This window comes from Corylus avellana, chromosome 3 (genome assembly GCF_965113065.1).
Source record: "Corylus avellana chromosome 3, dhCorAvel1.hap1.2, whole genome shotgun sequence".
NCBI lineage: Eukaryota > Viridiplantae > Streptophyta > Magnoliopsida > Fagales > Betulaceae > Corylus > Corylus avellana.
Window position 1 is genome coordinate 32,980,727 of NC_142492.1, and position 12,243 is coordinate 32,992,969.

The 12,243-nt window shown below is 34.8% G+C and overlaps 1 protein-coding gene and 1 pseudogene across 1 annotated transcript; both read right to left on the reverse strand.

The window, feature by feature from the left end:
- Nucleotides 1-1,476: 1,476 nt before the first annotated feature.
- Nucleotides 1,477-2,461, reverse strand: LOC148587103 (uncharacterized; annotated as a pseudogene).
- Nucleotides 2,462-3,465: 1,004 nt separating this feature from the next.
- On the reverse strand, nucleotides 3,466-7,790 carry TRP1 (tryptophan biosynthesis 1). The gene is made up of 10 exons (XM_059586481.2): nucleotides 7,383-7,790; nucleotides 7,165-7,308; nucleotides 6,629-6,790; nucleotides 6,436-6,519; nucleotides 5,687-5,875; nucleotides 4,609-4,699; nucleotides 4,447-4,506; nucleotides 4,210-4,328; nucleotides 3,980-4,114; nucleotides 3,466-3,893 (listed from the first exon to the last, which is right to left on the reverse strand). Exons 1-10 carry the CDS (start codon nucleotides 7,572-7,574, stop codon nucleotides 3,840-3,842), a joined length of 1,230 nt encoding a protein of 409 aa, XP_059442464.2. The 5' UTR covers nucleotides 7,575-7,790; the 3' UTR covers nucleotides 3,466-3,839.
- Between the last annotated feature and the right edge of the window lie 4,453 nt (nucleotides 7,791-12,243).

The window sequence follows — 12,243 nt, forward strand, 5'->3', positions numbered from 1 at the left end:
TTTGTTTTTTGTTTTTTGTTTTTTGTGTTTGTTTGTTTGTTTGGTACGACATTAAAAAGCAGACATATCAAAACATGACGAGCCTAACAATTTGGTCCAAGGTTGCAGAATGATGAATACAAAGACGGTAATTTTGTGTGTCAAAAAGAAAAGGATTTAACACTTGATCAATTAATGACAATCTCGTACAATTTCATTATATGCTCAAACATTGTTGCAGGAGTATGTGTCATGCCCAAAATTATGATTTATTTGGCCAACACCATACAAATTCCTTGTTGTGTTCATCATATTCTGATTCCCAAACACAGCAAACAGAACTTTATGTTTGTGCAAACTGCAAAGGCTTTCTGCCACGTACCAAAGACGCACCGAATGTTCAATTTTTTAGTTGAAAAATACTACATCTTACAGCAAGACAAAATTGAGCAGCTATGTTAGCCATAAGCACCCTTCATTGCCAGCAAGAAGAAGCAAATTCTAACACCTGGCCTTGACAGCAAATTCCTTTGGATTCACCCAAATGGCCTTCATTCTTTTTTCTTTTCTTTTTTGACAATATTGAAATGTTGTAGCCTATATATTTGTGATATATATTGTGAGCCTAGGGGAATGCTTTATGAGAAATGATAAACAAACAACCGAATTGCAGAGGAGATCCTTGCCACTATCTAACCAGAGGCTAAGGAGGGGGTAGTCTAGCGGCCTATACGTTTGTGATATTGTGAGCACATCAATTTGCTCTCCTATGGCCTTTATTCATTCTTGACACAAAAGTTACATCTTTTCATTCAGCCACATGGCTTTCCTTCTTAACCCAACAGTTCAAAAAACTCTCTTTTCTGTTCATTCAACGCTTTATATATATATATATATATATGCTTTGATCTTGTTAACTTCAAATTTTTTGTCTTAGCATAACAAAAAAAAAAAAAAAAAAATTTAATGATCTTCTTTGTTATGTTGGAGCAGCCTCCTATATCTTAGCATGCATATATATATATATATGCTAGTTCAGTTTGATACGTAAACTTTATATAATAAGGCATGCTAAGAGTTAAAATATACCATATCAAAATTTACAGAATTTATAAAATAGATACTTGCTGAAGTCATCCCCTTTGTTGAAATTATGAGGAATAATAGGGAAGTAATATAGAAAATAACACACAGAACTTTACGGATGGTTTGATATCAATTTAATTATGGAATATACGAAAAATATTATATACTTTCCCTATATTCTAACACCTTTAATTTAATGATCTTCTTTAAGCAATATGAAAATAAGATTTTGAACATGTAGGAAACAGGGGACCTAACCTTTTTATATATATATATATATAAAGATGGTATATAGTGTTTTTTGATAAAAACCACTATATTCAAGAGGCGGCACAAAGGAAACATATCAAGGTCAGTTGATTCCATATATAGACAAAAAGATCAAAGTATTTACTTAATTGAAAAGAATGATTACACAAGATAGTAACTAGTTCCCTTACATATTACAGGATGTAACTCAATTTTTGTACAAAACCCAGATGATGGAAAACAACTAAATATGAGATCCTCAAAATTAATCTCTAAACGTCTGTATTGGTTCTTGGATCGCTTAGGAGCATTCTCAGGCTTAAGGATGTCCTTGAAATCTATCAATTCGATCTTCCTTTTGTCACTTTGGCCTTGTTGGTACCTTTGATGTAGCTTCCTTTTTGAGGCTTCAAGTTTCAACTCTAATGCCTTCTCATCCATTTTTTCCACAGCCATCCCTCAAGTATCCAACTCTTCCTCCTTGTTTTGGCGTAGTGCAGACGACTTCATCATCTTGAATTCACGTCTCTCTTTCTTCCCTCCATTGAAAGGCATCAGTGCTTTCGGATCACTCTGCCCTCCACTCTTGCCATTCAACTCTATCGCTTTGGTGTTTGGTGTTGGCAACTTGATCGCCCTCTTAACATGACAAGCTTTCTTTTCAGCACTAGAAGATGTTGGAAAATGCTTCTTGGTAGCAACCCTTAAGGCAGATTTTGTAGGGCAACGAGCAATGGGTTTCTTGAAAGGGTATCCAATTCTCATGCCATTGCCGCTGGAAGTTGTGGGTATCAATCTCTCATCCTTGCCATCATTCTTCTCTTTGTTGAGAGATGGAGGCAGTTTGATCTTGAAAACAAGCCGTGGTTTCTCTTCAACAAGATTATTCGTGCTGCTTGAAGGCGTTGGTAGTAATGGTACCGTTTTCTCATCCGCTCTGTCCTCGCTAACTTTGCAAGGCTTTTCTCCTTTGTTTTGGGATGGAGGCAATTTGATCTTCAAAACAAGCCGTGGCTTCTCATCCTCTCCATCCTCTCTAATAACACTAGAAGCCGATTGTCTTGGGCACGAAGAAAATGAGTTCTTGCAATTGGGCAAACGATCAACCGATTTCCAGTCAAAAAAAATCATGGCTGAATACTTTTCGTTTAAGAACACAAACTCACAGAAAAATATCACTCCGAGATTGCAAGATTGCTCTAAGAACACAAACCCAGAGATTTTATTTCCTCAAGATTGCAATATTTCACTTTTTTGCTCAAAGATTACAAGAAATCTTACTCCAAGAAGGAAAATTAGCAAACAAAAAAATCAAACAGGTGGGAAAAGGCAAAGACAAGGTTTGGTTTTCTAAGAAACTTTCACTTCGGAACGCACAGATGAAAGAAAAAGAAGAATGAAAAAGGGCACTTTTTTTATGTTATGACACTCCGTCTATATATACAGAGGTGAGAGGGATTGGTTTGGTCTTTTAGGGACTCTTTTGGATAGAACTTCTTCCGTTGCTCATTAATGTTTTTATTTTAATTTTCAAATTTAAATAAACTGGGTGGTAGACTTGAACTGGATTGGGCCTGAGAGAATATTATCGTTTCCCTTCTAGTTCTACCCGTTGTCATTTATTTTGAATCTAAAAAGCGATATTGGGTTGGTTTCGGTGGTTTGAGGCCTTCGTCAATCGTCGGTGTTTCCATATGAACACTTATCCGTTAAGCCCTTCAATTGCTTGGACTCCACTTAAAGCCTGCTCAAGGATTTTCTATGTTGCCATCTTCAGATTATTGCTCACCACATATTTTTATTCCAATTAGGAAAAAAAAAAAAAAGACGCCCAACAAATTACAAATAGGGAATGGAATTTATAAATAAATTCTAATAACTCTGGGTAGATTCATCAAGAAATCGTTAATTAGTGCTTATTTTTATTTACTTACATAACCAATTGATTCCAATTCCATCACAAGTTAGCTTTCTAGCATATGAGAAATGGGAACTATTACAATAACTTCCCCAATAGTAACTATTAAGTATAAGAAAACCATAAAAAATTATTTATAAAAAAATATTTTTAAATGGAAATTATATCCAAGGGTATATATATCTCAGGAGTTTTCACAAGCAATTTTTATGAGTAGTTTGTGCTCCAGAGTCTGATAAGTGACATTCATTGCCTTATTTCATTTTCCAGCAACTCTGGCATTTTGTGAAACTATCTATTTTAAACACTTAAAAAATCAAAATTCTGCATTCATAAATTCTTGTACATCTCTTTCATCTAGAGGAACAACACTGGCATAATCATCTCTCGATTTTCAATCTGTAGCACAAAGCTCTACCAATTACAAAATTTGGCTATTCAAAATTGTTATGCAATATATAGTTAGTGAACTTTCTTATTGTTTAAACAATCTGTTCCAACAAGATGAATTATAATGATAAATGCATCCATTAAATTGAATCCTTCATGTATCCGAATACATTAATCTTTGCCATACTTCATTTACGGCTTTCAATCTTCGAACTCTCTAATTGATATTGAAGCCTAAAGCGCCCTTCGGTGCTGCATCTTTTTTTGATTTCTGCAATCATCAAACCAAAGGGATCAAAGCAATTTACATTGGTCAATCACAGTTTGAAGCTTTGTGTAGAACTAAGAATTACTCACATTGGAAATATCGATCCACAAATCAAGCTTCTCATGAGCTTTTCCTGATTCTTGCGTTTCACGAGCCAAAGTTACTCCTTCACTCAAGGTTTTCACATGGCCGCTAACCAATAAAGCAGCCGCCGCATTTAATATCTGATCAATTGTTTTGGTGATAATTAGGTTTCTCAATCATAAGCAACAACTTATGAAGTAACGTCTTTAGGAGAGCAAACTGCCAAAGTACTTACCAATGCATCAGCAATGGACCCTTTCTCCCCTGACAATACACGCTTTAATACGTCTGCATTATACTCTGGACCTCCGCCTCGCAAACAATCAAGAGTGCAGCGAGAAATGCCAAACTCCACTATCCAGCAAACATTTATGCGTTTATCAGTAACTATAAATAAATTGTTCAAAACTACTTATATGTGGCAACTAATCAAAGAAGAACAAACTAAAAAAATTCGGGACAAGATTCTCACATGGATCAAAAGAGAACTTCTCAATCTTTTCTGGAGTGACATCAAGGATTAACCCAGGTCCTGTATTCAAATTATTTATCTTTGACTATGAGATTTAAGTAAAAAAGAACCTCTGACTCTGTAATAAGCATACTTTAGCATTCAAAAACAGAAGGTTCTTACCAAGGGGGCTCATTTCATCTAAGCCCTCTGAGTGAACAACTAATGCTCTTTTCATGCCAAAGAGCTGTAATGCTTTAGCCATTTTCAGGACCTATCCAACAGATAGAATATAATACTCTTCTTAGGCATGCATTTATGAGAAAAACAAATTCCATGAACTGCATGTAATCAACTAGTCATTTGACAAGTAAACCCCAAGCCCTCAATAGTATATATTTGTATATCCTTATACAAGAGAGAATACACAATGAAATCAATATTTTATTCAAAAGATATCAAACATAATCTTTAGTTTTGTTATACACGCTCTTACAAAAAAAAAAACTAGTGAGAATAATCATTTGCTGCTTTAAGTCATCTAAGCTCTATTGGCAACAAACCACTTTATTTGAAGCAAAATTCAAGATACTCCAGCTCTATGCTGAGCCCAAGCAGAGAATGCTCGACAGTTCTCAGTCAATTATTAATCAACCAGTCAGGCAAGATTAGGTCAAAATTAAAATCCTTAAATCTTACTAGCAATTGCTCTATTGATAAGAATCTATTTTGTTATAAGCTTAAGTATATTAACACTATCGTGGAGAAATAGTAACTACTTGGAAATAATCTCATATTCGCTATCAGTTTTAACATGTCAATATTTTCAAAACTTTTACCCTTCAGAGGTAGTTGAAGAAAAAGTGACAACCATCTGTTGGATCTTAGCAACAATGCATGGTAATAGATACTATTATGAGAAGAAAAAAATAGCGCTCAAAGGACCTTCTGTGTTTCAAAGAGTTGGTGTTTAAGCAATCTTAGCTGCATTGGAATTATTTTGATACTCATATTACTTGTTAAAGATGAAAACAATCTGTTTCATAGACCCAATAATCTAAGAAAATAGTATACAGCCAAAGCCATAAAGGATGGATTATTAATCATGCATACGAACACCCATGCAGCCACAAAGAGTTTTAATGCTAATGGAACTTGAAGAAACAAAGAACAGGTAATGAAATTAAATGGTCAAGAAATATAATTTTGGGAGAGAAGATAATAATTTTACCATCCAACCATTCTTAATACAAAGACTTACCAAGTCTTCCGTGTATACACCGACAACAGCAAAGGGTACTCTTGCCGGATTCAACATTGGGCCCAATATGTTGAACACAGTTTTCACTTTCAGCTTTTTCCTCACGGGGCTGACAATCTTCATTGCTGGGTGATATCTTGGAGCCATCATAAATCCAATTCCTCCTTCATTCAAGCACCTCTTCACCCCCTGAGTCAAGAAAAAGAACAAGAAACTAAATTAGTATAGGCTCAAATCGTTTGTTCAGAAGTTTGGTACTCTTTTCATATTCCATAAGTTGAGCCAAACACAAAATGGCATTGCATTTCCTTTTTCTTGTTCGCTGCTACATGTATATGAAGAAATGGGCCTTAGCTTAAAATGGTGTAAGGCAGCTTGGGGTTTCAGAGGGTCTAGGTTTGGAATCAATACCACAGGCAGAAATACTAATTACCATTGCACTAATGAATGAAAAATGTCTATCATAAGAAAAGGTAACATCCTATGATTGCAAAATTATAACAATAACAACTTGCTTAATATCATTTTTTTAAATTGTCTATGAAGTCTAGTGCAGCCTACTTCTAATCTCCTTGTCGCATTCAACATGTGCTTCTCCCTACACAAGAAGCTTCTCTGAAGCCCACACAATCAAACAGACTACCAGAGTACTATTGGACCATCAATTTCTTTTCTTTCTGTTCTTTTTTTGGGGGTAAAGATTGGACCATCAACAGAACTTTGAAAAACCAAATTAATTATGCACTAACCTCGGGTTCTAAATCAATAGCTACTCCCAGAGCCTCTAATACATCGGCACTGCCACATGCAGAAGAACTTGACCTGTTTCCTTGCTGAATGCAGAATGGTTAACCAATCAGTATTTCATAGATTTTTACATTCACTAAAGATTCAATCCAGTAAAGATCACAGCATCAAACATAAATGCAGAATGATGTTAACCTTTGCAACTTTCGCACCACAAGCTGCAGCAAGTATTGAAGCCCCTGTGGAAATGTTCACTGTGTTTGCTCCATCGCCGCCCGTTCCAACAATGTCAACCGCATCAACCAACCCTTCTACCTTCACACTATGCTTGAGCATCGCCCTTGCCAATCCCACAACCTGCTTGGCCGTTACAAACCCATAATTACACACTTTTACAAAGTCTCCATTTGTTTCAACATTAAGCATAATTTTGTAGTTTTTGGACAAAAATTGCATTGACTTAAGTGTTTAACAAAGCATTTAGGCCATTCAACATTTAAAACCCTGTGTGGACTCAACACTTATTAAAGTACTATTCATCAAAAGGATCTTTCAAGTGTACTAACAAGCTCCAATAATGTCTTACATATCATAATCTTGTGGAGTTTCACTTCATCTTATTAAAACATAATATATACTATTAGATATTCAATCAAAATGGGGCATGCAATTCTTTCAAAATACCAACAAAAATTGATTCCAACAGAGCCCCAAAGAAGAGAAACTCATACCTCTTCATATGTCTCTCCTTTGGCTCTCAGCAGCACAAGAAAAGCACTTATCAATGCCTCATTGGTATCATTCAGCAAAAAATCCAGCGAAGCTTCGGCCTCAGCCTCCGATAAGTCCACCCGATTTATCAGCGACTCGATCAACTGCATACCCACAACAACAAAAAATTCAAAAACCAAAACATCCCATTACTCAAAGATAAACCCCAAATCCATACCTTATTGAAAGACTTAATTGGCGGGGATGAACTCTCAGAAACAGTCACAGGCAAAGCAGAGACCAGAGTGGTCGTAGCTAAATTCCTTCGCTGCCTCGTGTGAAGAATCGACGGCGTGAACAGGCAGTTCCGAAGACCAAGCCGTGGACGGCAAGTGAAAGAGATGGGGGATTTGTACGAGGAGACCGCCATTTACAGCTCACAGCCCAAACACAAAACAACCTCTGAAACTGACCCGACCTCGTCGAATTTTGTACTTTCTCTTGAAAATAAATTAAGCAAGTTCGGTGCGGAGGATGGGGCTTATCATATTATATTTATTGCTGTGACGGTGACGCACGGGGGGTGAAAAATTGAGATTTCACGATCTGCCATTACCTTCTTTCCATAACTGACTGGTGCCAGTTATTCGTACTGGGACGCGGTGGGTCTTTTTCAGGGTTGGTAAGGATGAAGGAAAGACAGCCAGTCGTCATTTCCACGTTGATTTTTTTTTAACTAATGTCTGCACAAAATAGGGGCTACAGATGAAGATTCGAACTACTAAATTGAGTTACCTATTATAGACGGAAACAATCCACGTTGATGGGTTTAATTGGGCATTCATGATTATATGATTTAATTTATTTATTTTTAATCTTTAATCGTTATTTTTGATATTTTCATGTTGAATCCCTTTATATGTTTATCCTACTAATGCTAGGAGTAAGATTTTTTTATTTATTTATTATTATTTTTAAAAGTCATGTGACTTTTAATTTTTTTTTAAAAGAAAATAATATTTTAAAATCACATCATATATAAGAATAAAATGATGCAAAAGTTCTATTTACTCTTTTAAGTGACTTTTGATAGGAATATATTAGGTGTTGTCCTTAGGTTAATTTTTTTTTTTTTTTAATAGGAATACTAGGTACTCTCTTAGTATTATTTTCTTGATGTTTTCCTAGTTCTGAGTAGATATTATTTTCTAAAAAGTAAAAAAAGAAAATAGCTCTTATTTCTGTCACTCATTTTTAGAAAATAATATTCATTTATGACTACGAAAACAAATAAGAATACTAGGAAAACATTTCGCATTTTCTTTTTTTTAAAAAAAAAATAGAGTAATGTTATTTTAGTAGACTCTCCTACGACAGTCATACAATTATGATGATGTAGTAATAAAAATCAACTTTTTTATGCTTGTAAAAAGAAAAAAATCAATGATTGATATTTACTGTCACATCATCATAGTTGTACAACAGTCATATAAACGTCTACTAAATATCATTTCGCATTTTTATATGAGTTACTTCAAACAAGTTATATGAGTCGATTTAAAATAAGAGTAATAAATGGATGTAAAGAGTAATACTATTGCTATTACAAATTTTAAAAAATAAATAAATAACTGATATTTTTATTTTATTATATTCTAAAATTAATGTATATTGCTATGACAAATTTGCTATTGCAAATTAGTGGAACAGGGTGATTTTGAATTTTTATTTTTCCCCTTATACTAAGCCAACCTTTATCTTTTTAAAATCAGGAGGGTCCCACTTATCAACTTGCCCGTTTTGGGTACCTGCTATATGGAACCGAAGTCGCAGAATCTTCCAAGGGATACTAAAGGGAAATGCTACTAGCCCCATCTAATTTCTATGCCGCAAAAGGAACATGGCCATTTGCAATTTTTTATTATTTAATTTTTAAATTAAAATTAGAATATAAAAAGATTGATAAAAAAATTAAAAAAGGGGTGGCCGGTGGTCCCCACCCCAGTTTAGCTGAAGAGTGGCTTTGGTCACGTCAGACCGACGGTTTAAGGTAGTCATTTTTAGATGTGGCCCATAGAGTAGCTCGACCGATTGTGATAATAAAAAAAAATTTTAAAAAATTAAATAATAAAAAATTGCAAATGACCATGTGCCCTTTGCCACATAAGAATTAGATAGGCCAATTGTAAGAAATTTATTGCATTGTAGGAAGAGGGGACTGGCCCCCAAATGACAATTTTTTTTTTTTTTTTTTTTTAGGGTAATTAAAAACAATTTTTTATAGGTTTTTTTTTTTTTTTTTCATTTTGCTAATGGGCCCTTGCCCATTAAATTTTTTTAACCATGGCCCTGCCGATTCTCAAAGCTGGCTACGTCCCTAATTGTAGCACTTCCGATACTAAAAGAAAGAGACACAAGGACTCGAATCAGGATCCACATCAAAGTCCCAACCACTTCTCTTTTATTTTTTCTTTTTTTAAAGTCTCTTTCACCATTTATGATTTTTTGATATATATATATATATATATAGGCCAAAAAGTGGGGAAAATAAAGAAAGAGACACAAGGACTCGAATCAGGATCCACATCAAAGTCCCAACCACTTCTCTTTTATTTTTTCTTTTTTTAAAGTCTCTTTCACCACTTATGATTTTTTGATATATATATATATATAGGCCAAAAAGTGGGGAAAATAAAGAGAGAGAAAGAGACTTAAAAAAAAAAAAAAAAAAAAAAGTAGAGTGGACGTGGCATGTTACTGGCCATGCATGTCAAAATTGCTGACATAGAATGCCACCAATAATTTGGCCAAAAAAATGTGGCACCAATAAAAGAATATGGCATGTTGCTGGCCGTGCATGTCAAAATTGCTGACATAGCATGCACCAATAATTTGGCCACCATGAAAATCCACCTTAGGTTTGGTGGGTTGGGTCAACCCAACCCAATACGATCGGTTTATTAAAAGGGTTGTGGTGTGTTATTTGCTTATTTAAGTGGGTTATATTATTAAGGTTAAAGGCTTTAACCTGCTTAACTAAACAAATCATGTTATAATTGACACTTACCTGCTTGACACGTCAAGTGAGTCAACCCAATTTCAACGTATTAATCCGAATTGTTAGCCGGAAGGTAGTTTGGTGCGAGAGGGAGAGAAAGATAAAATTTAACCTTTTGGAAAAACCATCGTTTATGGATAGGTCATCTGATCCCATTAGTCGGGTATTTTGAGGGTTGATTTTCAAGATGGCCTTATTGAATGTCTTGCCTTAGAGTAATGCTATACACTACACCGGAATCGGCATGAGTAAAGAGTACGCATGCCAAGTAAATAGTACTCATCTTCCTTGCCATTATTATTTCTTTGTTCACCCCTGTTCTACCCATCCAAAATAGGGGCCACTTGTTACACATTTTCTTCGTGTTCTGATGCTACACAGTACACTAGACATTGAATATGGTTTTTTCTAGAATAAATCAATTTGTGGCTATTCCATTGAATATATGGAAGTTACAGAGATCAGAACAAAAGCAATAAAAAGATATACAAGTTGGTGGGCGAGAGTCTGCGTTTTGTTGGGGAGGACTATTTCTCGGCGACAAACGAGAGTTTAGGAAGAAGCTGAGTGGTCTAAGTTTTGGTGAATTGGTCGAGTTGGTTGGTGCAGCTTTTGGAGTTGTGCGCCGGAAAGAGGAGCTTGATCGAGAGCTTTCGGAGTTTGGTAGGCCAGATTAAGGATAGGGTTGGGAGGCAGAAAGTGTACCTGGGCAGCTTCGGAATTTCACCCTGTGAACCTGGGGCAATTTCGGAAGGTTCGTAACTAAATTATCACATGTATCGAACGTGCTTCAATTTCCGTTAGAGAAGACAGAATTCTCTAACTGATGGGCTACATGGATAAATTCAGAACTTGATTAGGGTATATTATAAAATTTTAAATATTGGAGGTCGAATTGAAAAAAAAGTGAAACATTACAGAGTATATTGTCTTTTCCCCTTTATATATTTAGGTAAGTTCATCCCCACATAATATAAATCCTTGGCCCGCTCCTGATGTTACATATTTTGCCTAATTTGGCGGGCTAAGCCACAATCTGGAAATAAAAGTGTATAATGACCAATGATCCTCCAAAATAGGTATTATTGTAAAAAATAAAATAAATAAATAAAAAAACCCGATTTTATAAACATATTACTCATAGAATAAGCGAGTTGACTAGAGATTAACCCATTTATTAAATTGATCAAGTGGGTCGACCCACTAGTAACCCAAACTTGTTATATCAAACCCCAACCCACCAATTTTATACTAAATTCGTAGGTTGTGTAAAAATTTACCATTCCTATTATGGATATTTTCCTCAAAATAAAATGTGAGTTGAATTCGCTTGTTAATGCATTTTATAAGTTTTTTTTTTTTTTTTTTTGAAAAAGTGTTCTAATATAACATAAAGATGAAAATGGTGTTGATTTTTATTTTTTTAGATTAGTACAAATAAATATTACAGTTATAAAAACAAAAAATTACAGAATCCAAAATATAAAGACCAAAAAGAAAATCCAATATTGATAGCAATCCAGCTACAAGCTTCAAAGAGGATTCTTGACGACAAAGAAGACAATTGAAAATGCTCATAGTAAAGCTAGTTGTAACGGCACACAATAGGTGTGCATAATAACAAAAGAAACCCATTTTAACTTAGCTCCTCACCAATTTATAAGACTAAGAGTTAATTATACAGTAGCGGAGGAGACACCATTTGAAGCGATGAGGTAGAGAACCACCAAAATTTGATTTTTTTTTTTAGGTCGATATTCAGATATGAAATTTTTAGTAGACCAAAAGGACTCTAGAAAAAGGAGCTAGAAGTGTTGTGATGGAAGAGATCTGCGATATCAAAGGGAGGGAGCTAGTGGATGGTTGAGCGGCGGCCAACAATACAGCAGGAGGCACGCGTAGCTAGTGGAGGTTGTGAATTTTTAGTAGATCTAACATTTATAATAACTCAAACAAAAGATTAGAAAAACTAAAGAAGAAGAAAATGTAGTAAGAAAAGAGAAGAAGAAAATGAAGTAACAAATGCTATCAAACTTTATAC

Excerpts from the sequence above, each read along its gene's own strand:
- TRP1 (XM_059586481.2), bottom strand. The coding sequence starts at position 7,574 with ATGGCGGTCTCCTCGTACAAATCCCCCATCTCTTTCACTTGCCGTCCA. Across the intron at positions 7,309-7,382 it reads CAATTAAGTCTTTCAATAAG|TTGATCGAGTCGCTGATAAA; the intron begins GTATGGATTTGG and ends GTGGGTATGCAG. Across the intron at positions 4,329-4,446 it reads GAAGTTCTCTTTTGATCCAT|TGGAGTTTGGCATTTCTCGC; the intron begins GTGAGAATCTTG and ends TTTGCTGGATAG.